Genomic DNA, 16,379 nt, shown 5'->3' on the forward strand with positions numbered 1-16,379 from the left:
GGACGGTGTGTGGTACCGGGTCAGTGGTAACTCGCCAGTTATCCCGTAGGTTAGACAGAAAGGTGAATTCACAGCTGCGAGCCCTTGTCTCCGACCTTTTAAAGCATCCTTTGTTTTATCCTGGGACGCTCGGAAGCCACCATCCTACTGCCGCCATCCGCGAAGCAGCTGGGAATTGTCTCTTGGGAATTTTAATCTTGTTTGGAAGCAGCCCCGACCAGGGGGTCCCTTTTTTATTCAGAATCACCCAGGACATTATGGACAGAAATGTCATCCCTCCTTAGACTTCCACAGAAGCTGAATTAAAAAGTTGAGTAATAGTTACTTTGAAGAAAGGAAAAAAAAAAAGAAAAAAAAAATTCACACGCAAAAACATTTATGTGTACACAGAATAATGTCAAAGAATGGATCAGCAACTGCTACTGTGATTACCTCAGGGGAGAAGAAAAGGTGCTGAAGGACTGGCATGAGTGGGTTTTTTTATTTTTTTGCATCGTTTGAAATATGTCCAATGTGCATGTATTTTTGTTTTGTTTATTTTATTTTATTTTTTTTAATTATTTATTTATATATTTTTGGCTGCATTGGGTCTTTGTTGCTGCACAGGGGCTTTCTCCAGTTGTGGTGAGCAGGGGCTACCCTTCACTGTGGTGCACGTGCTTCTCATGCTGTGGCTTCTCTTGTTGCGGAGCACGGGCTCTAGGCGGGTGGACTTCAGTAGTTGTGGCTCATGGGCTCTAGGGCATGGCCCCTAGATCACAGGCTCAGTAGTTGTGGTGCATGCGCTTAGTTGCTCTGCGGCATGAGTGATCTTCCTGGACCAGGGCTGGAACCCATGTTCCCTGAATTGGCAGGTGGATTCTTAACCACTGCGCCACCAGGGAAGTCCCGTTTTGTTTTTTAAATCTTTGAATTTTCATTTGACTCCCTTACCAAAATGGTAGATATCAAGGAAATTTGGAAATTTAAGAAGGCTGTCTAGATTCAGTAATGCTGGATAGAATTATACATACGTGTGAAGATAAAACGTTTTGTGTAAACCACTAAGTCTTCCTGTTTATCTCTGGACAGATATCCTTGGGAGTTGGGGCCAGAGGTACAGGAAAAGAGGAGCCAGGAATTTTCGAAAAATCGGCAGGAGTGGCATACAGGAAACAAATGTTTTTCATCTCAATCATTGTATATTCCTCTTGGTTTTGCTGAAAAAAATTGAAGGGTAAATTTTAGTTCACCGAAGTCTGACATAGATGGGAAGGGGATGTTTGATGTTTATTTTTGTAAAGGAAATTAATTGGGTGTGGTTGGCAGAGTTGAGACTTGAAGTTCCTATTCTAGATAAGGAAAACATCCCTTAGTGAAGAATTCTCAGATTGATTATGGTATATTCCTGCCCCTAACCTTGCAAAATAACTTCAGGCTCCCTCCTCCAAGGGAAATGGTTAGGAAAAAATTAGGCAACTGTGCTTAAGAGGATTTGCAGACAAAAAGCTCATACTGAAAGATGAGCACACCGGACACACCTCATTCTCTTGATTAGCTGAACCAGTTCAACTTGTTACCCAGTGAGTGGTTAGTAGATCTAGACAAGTGTAGGAAATTGGAGAGTGGGGATCCCAAAAGTTGAAAGTGTGACGTCAGAGGCCAGGTGTTTATAATGTTGCTTCTTAGTTTGTCTTGTTTGTAAGTACAAGCAAGAAGTTGAGCTCCCAAATAAAATATTTTCGGAATAGTGTTTCTTAAGTGACTCCAAATGTCAGTACATCTACAAAGAAATAATTGAAACCTAGTGGGTAATAAATCAATCAGACTGCGCAATAAGTAGCACCTGGGGATAGAAATTCCCCACAGAGGAGAAAAATGACATCACAGAAGAGAATACTTAGTAAAATTTATTAAAAAAAAAAAAGAAAAAGGAAAACAATAATTTATGCCCTTGGCAAAATAAAAGATCTTTTCAATATAAATGTTTCTTAGAAAACATATGAAAAGATAATATACATATATATCAATAAATCAATATCCACGTTACAGCAAAAGTAATAATGATTCTATAACAGTGACGAGTGAAGAAAATTCTGGCCCTTACACAGCAGCGTTCCTGGAAGGTCCTCTGATTCCTCCTTTTTTTAGTACAGATGTGCTGCCATTTTAAGAAAGCCTGATACACATATATCTACATTTAGAAACTCTATCAATTAAATTTCTTTGTATCACAAAATAATTCTCTACAAAAAAAAAAATCAGCGAAAAGTTTCTGTAAGAGAGCCTTCAAATTGGCAAGCTTTCCTAATGTGTTTAGAAGTAACCAAATACATGTGTCCCCAACTTCTTTCATTATAGCATTATTGCATACAGTGATGTATACCTGAAGTGAGCCAGTAACAGAGTTGGGCTTCAGACCTGACTGAAGAGAATGTGTTCTTACTTAGAGTAAGAGGAAATGGTTGGGGGCACAACTTCCCCTCAATCTTTTGATTCTCTAATCCTGAGTTCTTAATTTTCCTGTCTCTACCGTTTCCTGGGTGACTTTGTTCACCTGGTACTCTCAAGCTAAAAGGAGGAAGTCATATGGGAGGATGGATTGATGGAAGTCGTAGGGGTGGATTAATGAATTAGTGAGTCACTCCAGCAGAGCAGAGTGCGATGAAATCTGGGGTTCAGAGTGTGTGTGTGGATACAGCTGGGGGAAAGCTGGAGCAATTCTGAGCCCTTGTCGTGGTATTTGTGAGGCCCCTCTCCCAGCAGGGGCACCTGAGGAGCAGCAGGGCTCAGTCCCGCTCTCCCCAGCCCGATGGGACACACACTCAGGAGAATGGACTGCGTCCTATTTGTCACATTCCTCCGGGCTCCCTTCAGCACAATGGTAGTGCTGGTCACAGAACTCCTGGATCCGGCTACAGGCCTCCAGCATCATCACTTCGGGGATTGTGATTACCACTCGGAAGAAATTTGGGTACTCGAAGCACTGCAAAAACAAAAGCCTGTTATTCTCAGAGCAATTGAATCAGGGACTGGACCACCCTAATGTGGCCCTAATCAGCACAAAGCAGTGATGCCATTTACCCAAGGCTATCATTTCACTCAATTCCCACCACTGGACTGCTAAGCCAGTAACTGAGTTAATTTATCTTAAAAGGAATTTGTGGGACAAGCTTGATTTCCTCTCACCTAGAATGTTCAACCACAAGTTTTCTTCCTGGATGGGGAAGAAACAAATTTTAAATAGAGGTCATGAGACCCATCAGTTTGAATCTTTTCGAAAGAGAATACAGTAGTCCCTCGGTATCCTTGGAGGGTTGGTTCCAGAACCTTTGAGAGTGCCAAAATCCGAGGATGCTCAAGTCGCATATATAAAATGGCATAGTATTTGCATAACCTACATACATCTTCCTGTGTACTTTAAATCATCTCTAGGTTACTTATAATACCTAATACAATGTAAATGCTATGCAAATAGTTGCCAGTCTGCAGCAAATTCAAGTTTTGGAACTTTCTGGGATTTTTTTTTCCCCTCATATTTTTCCATCCACAGTTGGTTGAATCCGTGGATGAGGAACCTGAGTATATGAAGGCCGACAGTATGCTTTGTTGGGGGAGAGAAAGTCAGGCTAAAGACCAGCTCAGGGAGAGTTCCTGAGACTCTAGAAACCGTTGAGAGTGTCCTGAGAGACGTAAGCACTCACTGTTGCCGGGAGGCAGTGGACGGATTGCTCAGCAACTAACTGCTCAGTGAATTCCACATCATTCTCAAATTCTGGGAAATGTTCCATCTCAATTCCAACCTATACCAATAACAGGGAGATGCAAATTTATCAGGAGGGAAAACAGGCCAACTCCCTATGCCACAAGTTAAGGTAGGGACTGCTCTAAAAAACATCTTGGAACTCCACTACTGATAACTAAGAGTTCTTGCTCTTACGAACTCACAGAATTTTTCATAGGGAAGAGAGGATGTATTTATATTAATGTTTTAGTTTACTGAAGGGTTCCTTCTTGGATGCTGATAAATGAAAGCTGGAAATAGGATGCCAGTGTTTCTCAAAAAAGGCACTATTGGGACTTCCCTGGTGGCGCAGTGGTTAAGAATCAACCTGCCAAAGCAGGGGACATGGGTTCGAGCCCTAGTCCGGGAAGATCCTACATGCCACGGAGCAATTAAGCCCGTGTGCCACAACTACTGAGCCTGTGCTCTAGACCCTGCGAGCCACAACTACTGAAGCCCGCACGCCTGGAGCCCGTGCTCCGCAACAAGAGAAGCCCCCGCAATGAGAAGCCCGCGCACCACAAGGAAGAGTAGCCCCGCCCACCGCAACTGGAGAAAAAGCCCGCACGTAGCAACGAAGACCCAACGCAGCCAAAATTACATTAATTAATTAATTATTTTTTTAAAGGCACTATAATCATTATGGGCCAGGCTATTCTTGATTGCATGGAACTACCCTGCCCATTGAAAAATATTTAGCATCCCTGGCCCACAAAATGACAATAGCACCCCACACAGTCTTTCTGAAAACAAACAAAATTCCTATATATCCCCAAACATTCCTAGGGAACCAGATCTCTCCTAGGTGAGAATTACAGTAGTGTGGAAAGCCTCTTATTTGTGTCTTATGTCATCCCTGTATCTACATATAAAATGAGTCTCAGTATGAAGAATTAAGTCATTTTAAGAGTTTTTTTCTTTTTCTTCTTTTTTCTTTTTTTTAGCACTGAGCTTAAACCACATCGATGGGACAATTCAGAACAAGGCAGTTCCTAAACTGACTGCCTCAGGAGCCCATGTGGTTGTCTTCGTGAGCCCTGCAGACTGGCTTCCCCCACCACCACCAACTGCCTGCCACCCACATACTCACCATGAGGTACATGGCCCCAGAAGGGCGGATGGGCCGGAGTCCAGGGATGGCAGCCAATGCCCCATAGCAGAGATCCGCATTGGACTACGAGAGGAGACAGAGACATCAAGAATGAAAAGTTAAGCAAAAGAAAAACCAAGTCATTAAAAGGAGAGCCCACATCAAAGGCAGGGAACCTAAGTTTGCCCTCCTGGCATAAGAGGTAACAAGATAAAAACTCTGCCACTTGAAGCTTTTGGCCAGGAGCAGGGTGGATTGCCAGAAGTTAGAGAAATGTGTGGGTAGATATTTACACTGGTGCCACCTCCTGGCTTGGAAGCCCCATAATGGAGCATTGCTCCAGAAATGAGGACCCATTATTTCAAATGCCACTGGTGGCATTCCTTGACTCCCAAAGTGGAAAGTCATGGGCTGCCCTTACCTTGAGGAAGCTTAGAGTGTTGTGGTAGAACTCTTGAGGGGTGCGATGCAGGATGCTTTTCAGAGCTCCCTGGACAAGGGTGCAGGGTCCCAGGATCCGCTGACTCAGCTTCACCAGCCCATCTCGGATCTAAAAAGCCCCCCAGCAAACACATTATTTAGCCTTTCTTAGGCATCCCCACTGTGGAGATCCTTGTTCTGCCAATTCTATCAAGTTTTTAATCTCTGGAGAAGTGATGGTGCCTAGTGTCATTCTTAGATCAGACCACCTAGGTTTGTAGCCCAGCTCTGCCGTGCACTGGCTGTGTGACTCTGGGCAAATTATACAACCTCTCTGTGTCTCATATTTCTTACCTGTGAAATGGAGGTAATACTAATACTGGCCTCACAGGGTTGTTAGGAGAATTAAATTGAAATAAAGTACATAAAGCTCTGGCACATTGTAATCCCACAAACAATATTAGGTATCATTACTGCTATTGTTTCCTTTTTTGTGGTACTAAAATTGGAGGTGGATGGAACTTCCTCACCAAGACAGAAAAACTGAGTTTTGGAGAGGAATAACTAGTACTGTCTTTATCCAGTGTCTTTCCAGGCATACGGAACTACAGGGCCAAAAAGAAAGAAAAGAACTCCTTACCTCCTTACCACTGTGCATGCAAAGTAAATAAATAAATATTTAGAAAAATATATGTATATAATCACCCCTAAATTAGACATACGATTTCACCACATTGCTCTCACCTCATTGCCAAAAATATCTCTTCGGTCATGGATGAGAATCCAGCCCATCCTCCAGCCAGGAACCAGCCAGCGCTTGGCCAGCCCTCCACAGGACAGGATGGGGACGTTGCTACTGAGGGTGGCTAGAGGTTCAAATTTGGAATCTGAAAACACCTGAGGAGAAGAGGTGCTTGTTACTGTTGTCTTCTGGTTTACTTTCCTCTGAATCCCATGCCTTGCAAAATTTTCCTTATATCCCTAGGGACAGGGTCTCAGATTTACGGGCTCATTCCTACCCTGAAGCATGATTGGGATCTCAAGAGGCTTCAGAGGGGACACCCAAATACATTTAACCCAGTATCTAGTCTAGATTAAAGGAAGCCTAAGATGAGGAAACTGACCCCAGCCCAGTAATAGGTATAACCCTGGGCTCTAGGGAATGAATGGCCGTTGGAGTTACAGATTTCACAATAAGGTATGGGTCCATAATCCCTTATGTGAAATTCCTGGGCTCAAGTGTGTTGCCAAATGTAGAACTGTTTGGATTTTAGAAAGGTTATATAGCACATGTACCATATATTATGTAACAGCCGCAGGGCAATCGGGGACAGCACTCCTAATCAAGCACAGTAACTGTTCCGCCCCTTTCCTTACACTCTTATATAGATCCATAAGTGAGATACATAAAGATTTACAAATAGCTTTATATCAGGCCAAGCCAGGTTTTGCCACCAAATGAATTCCAAAAATCTTCAGATTTGTATAGCTTTTTGGATCTTGGAAAACTGGCTAAGGGCTGGTTATCTGTATATCTGTTTAGAGCGCAGGGATACTACTGATTAGTGCTGTACTGAAATGATTAGGATTTGCTTCTGATTATTCTAGGTGCCACATCTAAAGGTGCCATGAGATAATTTGGGATTGAGAATATGGCAGTGATGCATCCTACCCGAGACTCACCATGTCTCCATAGATCTCATCAGCTAAGATGGGGACACACTGCCTTGCAGCCACTGAAAATAAGAGAAACATGCTGAAATCATTTTTAATGTGAATTGCCTTAGCATTTAATATTTACCTGGGCTTATTATACTTTGCATTTCATGTTTGTATGTTTCATCTTCCTCTTTAAGAACTATAAACTCTTCTTATACTCTTCCAGGGTACAGAGCCTAAATTTGCTCTTTAATTAACTAGATATTTCAAACCCTCTCTTCCACATGATGGGAGTGGTGAAGAGGCAAGTATTTCCTCTTTTTCTCATTCTTTCAGGAAATTCCTACCTTTCCAGGGGCACACCACTCACTAGAGACCCCAGTGGAGCCCTCCCACCTCCATCCCAGGCTTGGAACTTAGTGAAGGACTCCTTTCTCGTTCCATGAAACACCTGAAGGATTCCATCCCCATCTTCTCCCCTGTCAAGTGAAGTCTGCTGGACTCACCTGCCAAAATTTTCTGGAGATGACTTCTACTGAACACTGACCCACAAGGGTTTGATGGATTATTGACAACGAGACAAGCTGTCTTTTCATCAATCAGAGATTCCAGTTGTTTCAGGTCAATTTCCCAAAACTTCTCTGGCTGGGGAGGAAAAAACGGGGAGACTAAGATGATTCTGAAAAATGTAGGACTACTCACTTCACTCAAAGATATAATGTAAATAACAAAATGTGTCTGTGGCCTCGACCACCCACTTCCAGATCTTTCTCTGCTAAGATAATGGTCATATATTTTTATGAAGTAGTAATTGAGCTCTTGTGTCTAAAATTTAAAAGTCATTTACCAATAAATTGTAGGGTTTGACCTCGATTCCCATAGATTCCGCCAGAGTCCTGTAGAGAGAGAAGCCAGGTCTGGGAACTAGGATGTTTTGCCCTGGGTTGGCCAGCACAGCTAAACAAAGTTCAATAGCCTGACTGCAGCCACTTGTTAGAATGACATCCTGTAAAGAACAGAAAAGTTTCATTTTGTTAGGGGTTCCAACAGCAACAGGAGAAAGGTTATCAGATGAATGAGAGGGAAGCAAAAAAAACCTTATTTTTACAAACTCTATGTAAAGTAGTGGGGACTGTACAAAGCCAAAATGGAAAGAAGTGAATATGTTTACATATGTGCATATCTAAAAGTTGTTGAAAATGTTGGCCACTTAAGAGAAATAAATCACTTAAAAAAGGACGGGTTGGTTGTGACTCAGCAGACCTCCACGAGAGATCATTATGACCTTGGACTTTTTCACCTGGTTATTTATTTACTTTTGACCAGAGATTTGAAACCTGACTCTCTTCTGAAAGAGATATAGGGCACCTCTTAATGTTAAGAAATATTGACACCCACCCAGTGGACAACAGAGCAGAGGGTAGCATTTAAACTTGGCCCTGCCATCAATCCAGTATGCCACGGAAGCTCTATCTTCCCATCTAAGTGACCTTAAGGGCAGTGAAGGAAGCTACAGATTCATAAAAGACCTATTGGTAAAATTAAAAATTTCAATTATTTGATGTTTATGAATTATTTTTTTTCAATGATCTTTTGCAGAGAAGCAAAATATACGGTGACCTCTGAGTCCTTTAAGCCTCCTTGAGACAGACACTATACGAGTTATATGCAACGTTATTATCATACTATAATGACATTAAATATAATCGCTGATTAGTGGCCTCCCCGTATGAAAAGTCCTCGAATTGCCAAAGGGAAATTATCCTTAGTTTTTGTTCCACTTGAAACCCTTATTCCTCATGGAACAGAAACAAGGAAAAGGGTAGAGTTTGCCCAATACTGTTCCCAAGCTGGTTCCTTGTCTAGGGCTCACCTTAGCTTCCAGGGGTGCCTCGGGACAGTGGTAATAAGAAGCAACCTCCTCCCGACTCGATAAGTAGCCTGAGAGAAAAGAGCAGAATGAGGAAGCTGGAAGTTTTCATTCCACAACGGACAGCTTTGCCCTCAAGTCAACAGGGCTTGGAGGCTACCTTCTGCCCCAGCTCAGAGCACATACAATTTAGTTTAGCTCTCTGTCACTATAGATAAAGGAGATTAACTTTATATCTTACAATTTTATAATGAGCACAAATATATAAATAATAACAAAGAGTTCCCCAAACTATAAAATACTCTGCAGCATCTTGGTTACTGTGATATGTTTTATTTTATTTTAGATTATTTAATCTAAAATTTAGATTAAATAATCTAAAATAGGATTAGATTAGTTAGGATTTAGATTATTCCTAAATCCCTTCCAGGTATTTTATATATATATATATATATATATATATATATATATATATATATATATATATATATCTTTTTTTTTTTTTGCGGTACGCGGGCCTCTCACTGTTGTGGCTTCTCTCGTTGCAGAGCACAGGCTCCAGACGCGCAGGCTCAGTGGCCATGGCCCACGGGCCCAGCCGCTCCGCGGCATGTGGGATCTTCCCGGACCGGGGCACGAACCTGTGTCCCCTGCATCGGCAGGCGGACTCTCAACCACTGCGCCACCAGGGAAGCCCCAGGTATTATATTTTTTGAAAACTTGTAATTAGTGAATTCATTACCTTGGGTCCATTTTAACTTTTTCACATTGTACTGTATACCTATTAGTATTTTTCCTTTTAACTTATATTGATGGACTTCCCTGGTGGCGGAGTGGTTGAGAGTCCGCCTGCCAGTGCAGGGGACATGGGTTCAAGCCCTGGTCTGCGAGGATCCCACGTGCCACAGAGCAACCGACCCATGCGCCACAACTGCTGAGCCTGTACTCTGGGGCTTGCAAGCCACAGCTGCTGAGCCCATGTGCCACAACTGCTGAGGCCCTGTGCCTGGAGCCCATGCTCCACAGCGGGGGGAGGGGGGCCACCGCGGTGAGGAGTGGCCCCCGCTCGCCGCAACTGGAGAAAGCCCGTGAGCAGCAAGGAAGACCCAACACAGCCAAAAATAAATAATATAAATTAAAATAAATTTTAAAAATTATATTGAAATTAAAATTTTTTTCTTTTAAATTATATTCTCATATAATAGTTCCAAATGTTGGTTTACAAGCTTGAAGTATAGACAGTTTCATACAAATTATTATGTTTTACAAAATTGCTCTCCAGAAAGATTGTCTTCAGTTACCAAGACTAGAGGCAGTATTTCCTAATGTTTGTTAAATTAATAGGTAGAGATAGGTCTCTTGACATTATACAAATTAGCACTTCCTTAATTACTAATAAAGAAGAGTATTTTCTAGATATATATTATTATCTGTGTTTCCTTTGGCATGAAGTGTTCATATCCTTTGCATTTTGTCAAATGGAGACTTGGTTTTGGGTTTTCAGGTTAAGTCAGTTTCCTAATACTTTGGATATAAAAGTCATTATAAACTTTTAAAAACTTTTATTGAAGTATAGTTGATTTACAATGTTATGTTAATTTCTGCTGTACAGCAAAGTGATTTAAGTTATACATATATACATCCTTTTTCATATTCTTTTCCATTATGTATAAACTTTTTTTACAACTTAACTTTTGGTCTTATTTTGTTTTGATTTTTATTTATGAAACTTCATAAAATGTAAATAATCAACCTAAAAATCACATCCCTGATATCTCTTTAAAGTGTTTTTACAATTCTAGTTTAGCATGAAACTGGAGTTTTATTCTGCATTAAGAATATGTTTCTACGGGGCTTCCCTGGTGGCTCAGTGGTTGAGAGTCCGCCTGCCGATGCAGGGGACACGGGTTCGTGCCCCGGTCCGGGAGGATCCCACATGCCGCGGAGCGGCTGGGCCCGTGAGCCGTGGCTGCTGAGCCTGCGCGTCCGGAGCCTGTGCTCCGCAACGGGAGAGGCCACAACAGTGAGAGGCCCGCGTACCGCAAAAAAAAAAAAAAAAAAAAAAGAATATGTTTCTATGCGCACATATACACAGCAGGGAAATGTGCGACACTGAAACAAAGTCAAGGAATTACTTATTTTACCAAAATGTTTAGGGTAGAAATGTTTAATAGATGGAGAGAGTTAAACCTAAACCTAAGAATAATTTCTTTCTGTCCTAAACAAACCTTCTATCCTCCAGTAGGTCAGCTCATCCTTTGCTGTTCTTGGTTTTATTGGTTTTGTTTTTTGTTTTTGCCTTGAAACAAGCACAATTACATTGAGAGTGTGATTAGGACCATAATTAAATTAAACCTTGAATGTGTAGAGAAGGAGAAATAAAGCCAAGAAGCTATTTACACAGGGCAGTAATTAAATTAATTTAGGAGCTAGAGGGCTTTGTAAAGAAGCAGGTGCAGCCACACTCAAGGCCTCCGTTTAGAATTAGCGATGATAGAATAGGAGTGTTATTTGAGAAATAAGTATGTAATGGGAACCTAGAGCAGGGAGGTGCCGTAATGCCAGAGGAAGCCAGGAAAGAAGTTAGACCTTGATGGCTTGAGGTTAAGTAGGCTGAGACCCCTTTCCCCAAATCCAACAGCCATTTTATCTTAGCTTCTCCTTAGGAATTATGCATCGGGAAAGCAAAGAAGAATGCTAGAAATGTATTCCTATTAGAAGAGCACTGAAGATTTGGAAGCCACCAGATTAGAGTCTCAGGAGGAATTTACCAGTGGAGGGAGCATAGCCGTTATACTTCCCCGAGTCAAGGGCATCTTTTATTGCTTGGGTAACTTCAGGATCTGTAGGCAGGTTTCCAAACACAGTAGGGTCCCCTTTTCATGGGAAAAAAAAAAAGAACCGCCAAGAGGTTACTCTTCCATGCCCAGTGCTCAGACCCACCCTCCACTTCCATCCTTTCCAACCAACCCATGAGGATGGGGGTGGGAGGAACAATGCCTGCCTCTCGGTCAAGTGTCTCGAACTCACCAATTGACAGAGCAATCATGGTCTTGTTTGGATTTGGCTTCACCTTCATGCTGTCCACAATGGCCCGGATGGGATTGAAAGTTTTGTTGGACATGTCCGAGGGCTTCACGGACCATCTGGCCTTCCTGCCTTTCATTTTTCCCGGCACAGAGCTTCTCCCAGGGATGTTGACATGCACATCCAGCACTGAGGGGAGGTTGCCATGGTCGTGCAACTGAATCATGTATGGGTCCATCACTAACAAAGACTATGGGGAAAAAAAGGGGTCGCTGTGACACTAAGAACAGACATCATCCTGGGGGGGCTACAGTTGGACCAAAACATTGGGGTGATTTCACCAGACATCTCTTTCCAAACTCCTTTCTATGTAAAGTAGCTTTGTTATGAATGTGGGGAGTTTTAAGACTTTTCCCTGAGATGGAAAATAAGCAAGAGCCCATTCTACAATATTAGCTAAGAGTGTTCCATCGAATACTTACCTACTATGAGATTCGCTGTGTGCAACTGTAATCCCCATGAAAATGTAACCACGCTCTCAGTGAGACCAAGGAAAAATGACATGAGAACTGTTAAACAATGAAAGCATATGTGTTCCTTCCTTTCCATGCAAGTGTTCCTCCCTAACACTTCAACAGACTGTGTCTTGTCCTGTGCAAAGAAGAACCAGGGAGAACCATTCCACCTTGTTAGAAATTTAGTGTTAATATCGTCATTAGTAAAAATAAAGCCCTATTCCATAAGCATCCTACTGTCCTGTGGATAAAGAAGTCAATACACCACAAAGAAAAAAGGGCACACTCCAAATCACCGTCACCAGATTAGCTGAGCCTTGAGATTTTACCTTCTGGGTAAAGGAGAAGCAGCTTCCAAGTAGCCAAACCAGGAAGTCGTCTTAGTTCTTTGGCAAGTTACAGTGACAGTGAATTCAGATGCAAACTCTGACTCCTGAAATAGTCCCACAAATGGGCGTTGGGCCTGAAACTTTCATGCTATTGGTTCAGGTGAGAACTGAGCAGCCAGCCCTCCTCTTCCCTCCCCTCCCCACTTTTTGCTTCTTTTTACCTCTAACCCTGCCTCCACCTCCACCACCAAATCAGGAATTTGAACTGGCTCTGTGTTAACTCTTTCCGCGTACTTTGTGAGATGTTTGAAAGGACTGTCAGAGAGGTAGTTAGGATTACAGTTGGTAACTTTTGTTAAAACTTTTTTGTTACAAAACAACCTATTAAAATTTCAATAGTACAGAAACGTATAGAGTAAAAAGTGAGAGTCTTGCTATCTGTATGTTCCATTCTCACTCCCAGGGCCAAGCGGTAGTAATGATTTGGCCATTTCTATCCATTCACCAAGATGGATAGATGATAGTAGATCAATTGATCTACAGATGATAGATAGATAGATAGATGATAGATTAGATGACAGATACATAGTTACAGAATTTTATGTATTTTCAAAACACAGCTGAGATCATGCTCTACAACTTGTTGGGCAGCATACTTACTTACTTCCTACATCTTGGGCTCCTTTCCTTGTCCGTCCACAAAGTTCTACTCCAGCTGGAACATACTGCAGTTAGAGTAAACTAAGTCTCCCTCCATAAATATCTTAAAAGTACATGGTCTCCAAGGCAACCAAAACCTGTGCAATTGTGAATTCTCCTTCATTTTCCTGTTGTGGAGCTACTGGAAAAATAAGATGTCAGGCGAGATCTAAATAAAAAACTTTGCTAAGCAAGCACAGCAGAGATCTCAGCATTCCTGTGAGCCTATGAAAAGTACCACCCACCCAAGGGTTAAGAGGAGCCTCAGTGACCCCATGACTCAGATCCTATCTGTTTATTTATTGAGAGACAAAGAGTTGTTACATAAGCTCCATCTTCTCCAGCTGCTTATCGGTGATTTGAGTCTCCAGTGGGGTTGAATAACCTTTTATTTCTCTGGTCCTTCTATCTCTTAGTGCTTTGAAAGACTTACCTAATGCATTCTCTTCCCCACTGCAGTGAAGTGAGCATTTACCACTTCATCTCACCAGTGGAGAAGCAGAAGCACCAGGTAAGGGCAGGAAGCCAGTCAGGTCAAAGAGAATTTAGGTTCTGAAGCTCTGAGCCCTGAGCTAGCTAACCCAGACTGCTCTGCTTCAAAAAGCTATGTCTACAACATCTAAAAAGACAGAAAAGGAAAGGCTTAAGTCAGCTCTGCTCTTTGGCACCCTATAGCAAAAGGTGAATGGCTTGTTTTACTAAATGCAGTGAAACACTGTACAGAAAGAAGTATACTTCACAGGCTGGACGGACTGCCCTTGGTTAAGTTGCCAAGTGAGAACATGGTGTTATTTCCAAAGCACATAGATTTTGTCAAGAGAGAAGACCACTCTTTCCTAAATGCTTTTATTCCACCACCGCTGCCATTTAAAATATAACATGTAAAATATAACATGTATGTGCTGGAGAAAATCAGAAAAAATTAAAAGCATTTATAATCCACCACCACTCTTAATCCATTAGTCTTACTTTTTCCCCACAAAGTTTGGATCTTGTTCTATATACATATTTTTTAAATTGAGATAAAATTTATATAACATAAAGTTCACCATTTCAAAGTGTAAGATTCAGTGATTTTTTTAGTTCATTCACAACATTGTGCAACCATCACCACCATCTAATTCCAAGACATTTTCATTGCTCCAGAGAGAAACTCCATACCCATGAACGAGCCCCTCCCCACTTCCCTCCTGCCAGTCTCCCACAACCACTAATCTACTTTCTGTCTCCATGGATTTGCCTATTCCTGATGTTTCATACAAATGGAATCATACGTTATCTTTTTTTTTTTCGGCGGTACGCGAGCCTCTCACTTCTGTGGCCTCTCACTTCTGTGGCCTCTCCCGTTGCGGAGCACAGGCTCCGGACGCGCAGGCTCAGCAGCCATGGCTCACGGGCCCAGTCGCTCCGCGGCATATGGGATCTTCCCGGACCGGGGCACGAACCCGTGTCCCCTGCATCGGCAGGCGGACTCTCAACCACTGCGCCACCAGGGAAGCCCCAATATGTTATCTTTTGCGTCTGACTTCTTTCACTTGGCAAATATTTTTCAAAGTTTATCCATGTTGTAATGTGTATCAGTACTTCATTCCTTTTTATGGCTGGAAAATAGTCCATTCTGTGGATATACTTCATTTGTTCATCCATTCACCAGCTGCTGGCCATTTGGGTTGTTTCCATTTTTTGGCTATTATGAATAATGCTGCTATTAACATCTGTATACAGGTTTTTGTGTGAACATATGTTTTCAATTCTCTTGGGTATGTACCTTGGCATAGAGCTGCTGGGCCATGTTATGGACAGTGTTTGCATTGTGAATTTTTAAATTATATCATGAATATTTTCCCATGTTATGAAAAACATTCCATCATAGAGAGGTTCCTCATTGTGTGAGGTGATACCTCATTGTAGTTTTGATTTGCATTTCTCTAATGATTATATAGCTTGCTTTTTAAAATGTCTTAATTATATGTTGTGTGGCCATTCTTTCCATTTTCATACATAGAGATCAACTTAATTCCTTTTAATGGCTACATAGTGTTCAGTTAACCATTCCACTGTTGTTGGCTATGTGGCAGCTTCCAATTTTTCTTTCTATTACAAATAAATCATATTGAACACACATTATTTATGATTGGGAATTTTTATGAGTATCCTGTAATTTGTGGGATAATTTCCTAGAGGAAGAATCACATTTCAAACACCGATAGACCTGCCAATTGATCAAATAATAGACTATAGGGAGAAGAGACAACACAAATATGTCTTATTTTGACAACCTCTTGGAGCTCAGACCAGCTGTCAGAACAACATATCCTGCTTGAGAGGTGACACAGGGAATCAACTGAGTGTTACAGCAGTGGTTCTCCAGATGGAAAGAATCTCAGAGATTAAGACCTCCTCTTGATATTGGCCTTTGCAAGAGTTAAGTCAGGCAAGGATGCGATTGTCTCAATGTTAGAAGCTATTGCCACTCAAGGTTTAGACTTTCAAAGATCCCAGCTACACTGGAGACTCAGGTTCAACTCGCCCTCCCCCACACACAGACAATAGGCTTGGTGTCCTGTTCCCACCTCGACATTATAAACCGGGAGCCTTAGATTATTCAGACTGATAATCCCCCCTGGGGCGGCAGCAGTGTCAGCTCATCTATATCTCTGGTTTTCAGTCCTTCTCATTGCTTGGCCCCTGGGGCATTCCATTTTTATCTTTGGAGCTCAGTTAGGTATTTTGTTATATTTAACCCACCATTTTTAGATATTTTTATAACTGGAGATCTTCCAGGTCCTCCTGACCTCAATACCACCAAAAATGAAAGTCTCTCCTCGTTAATTTGAAATGTCACCTTTATCTCGTACTAAATTCTTCTATCTTCCTAACCATTTATGGAATACTATGTTCTAGAATGAAAAATTTTACAGTTCTTGATATGCATTGGCAGCTTCCTTTCTGAATGGCCAATAACCTTCCTATCAGTAATTGTTTGCAAACCCTGGGAATTATTTTC

At 41.8% G+C, this 16,379-nt stretch overlaps 1 protein-coding gene across 1 annotated transcript; it reads right to left on the minus strand.

Moving 5' to 3' along the window:
- Positions 1-1,639: 1,639 nt before the first annotated feature.
- TAT (tyrosine aminotransferase) lies at positions 1,640-12,343 on the minus strand. The gene is made up of 11 exons (XM_019935528.3): positions 11,833-12,343; positions 11,574-11,678; positions 8,806-8,873; positions 7,780-7,938; positions 7,439-7,577; positions 6,957-7,009; positions 6,018-6,170; positions 5,275-5,403; positions 4,854-4,937; positions 3,684-3,782; positions 1,640-2,965 (listed from the first exon to the last, which is right to left on the minus strand). The coding sequence occupies exons 1-11, from the start codon at positions 12,065-12,067 to the stop codon at positions 2,825-2,827; spliced, it is 1,365 nt and encodes a 454-aa protein (XP_019791087.2). The 5' UTR covers positions 12,068-12,343; the 3' UTR covers positions 1,640-2,824.
- Between the last annotated feature and the right edge of the window lie 4,036 nt (positions 12,344-16,379).

Source organism: Tursiops truncatus, chromosome 19 (genome assembly GCF_011762595.2).
Source record: "Tursiops truncatus isolate mTurTru1 chromosome 19, mTurTru1.mat.Y, whole genome shotgun sequence".
Classification (NCBI taxonomy): domain Eukaryota; kingdom Metazoa; phylum Chordata; class Mammalia; order Artiodactyla; family Delphinidae; genus Tursiops; species Tursiops truncatus.

Bases quoted from the DNA above. Each gene is read 5' to 3' on its own strand.
- TAT (XM_019935528.3), bottom strand. From the start codon at position 12,067: ATGGACCCATACATGATTCAGTTGCACGACCATGGCAACCTCCCCTCA. The intron at 7,010-7,438 runs GTGAGTCCAGCA...TCTTATTTTCAG, and splicing joins TCTCCAGAAAATTTTGGCAG to TGGCTGCAAGGCAGTGTGTC. The intron at 4,938-5,274 runs GTAAGGGCAGCC...CTCCTCTCGTAG, and splicing joins ACACTCTAAGCTTCCTCAAG to TCCAATGCGGATCTCTGCTA.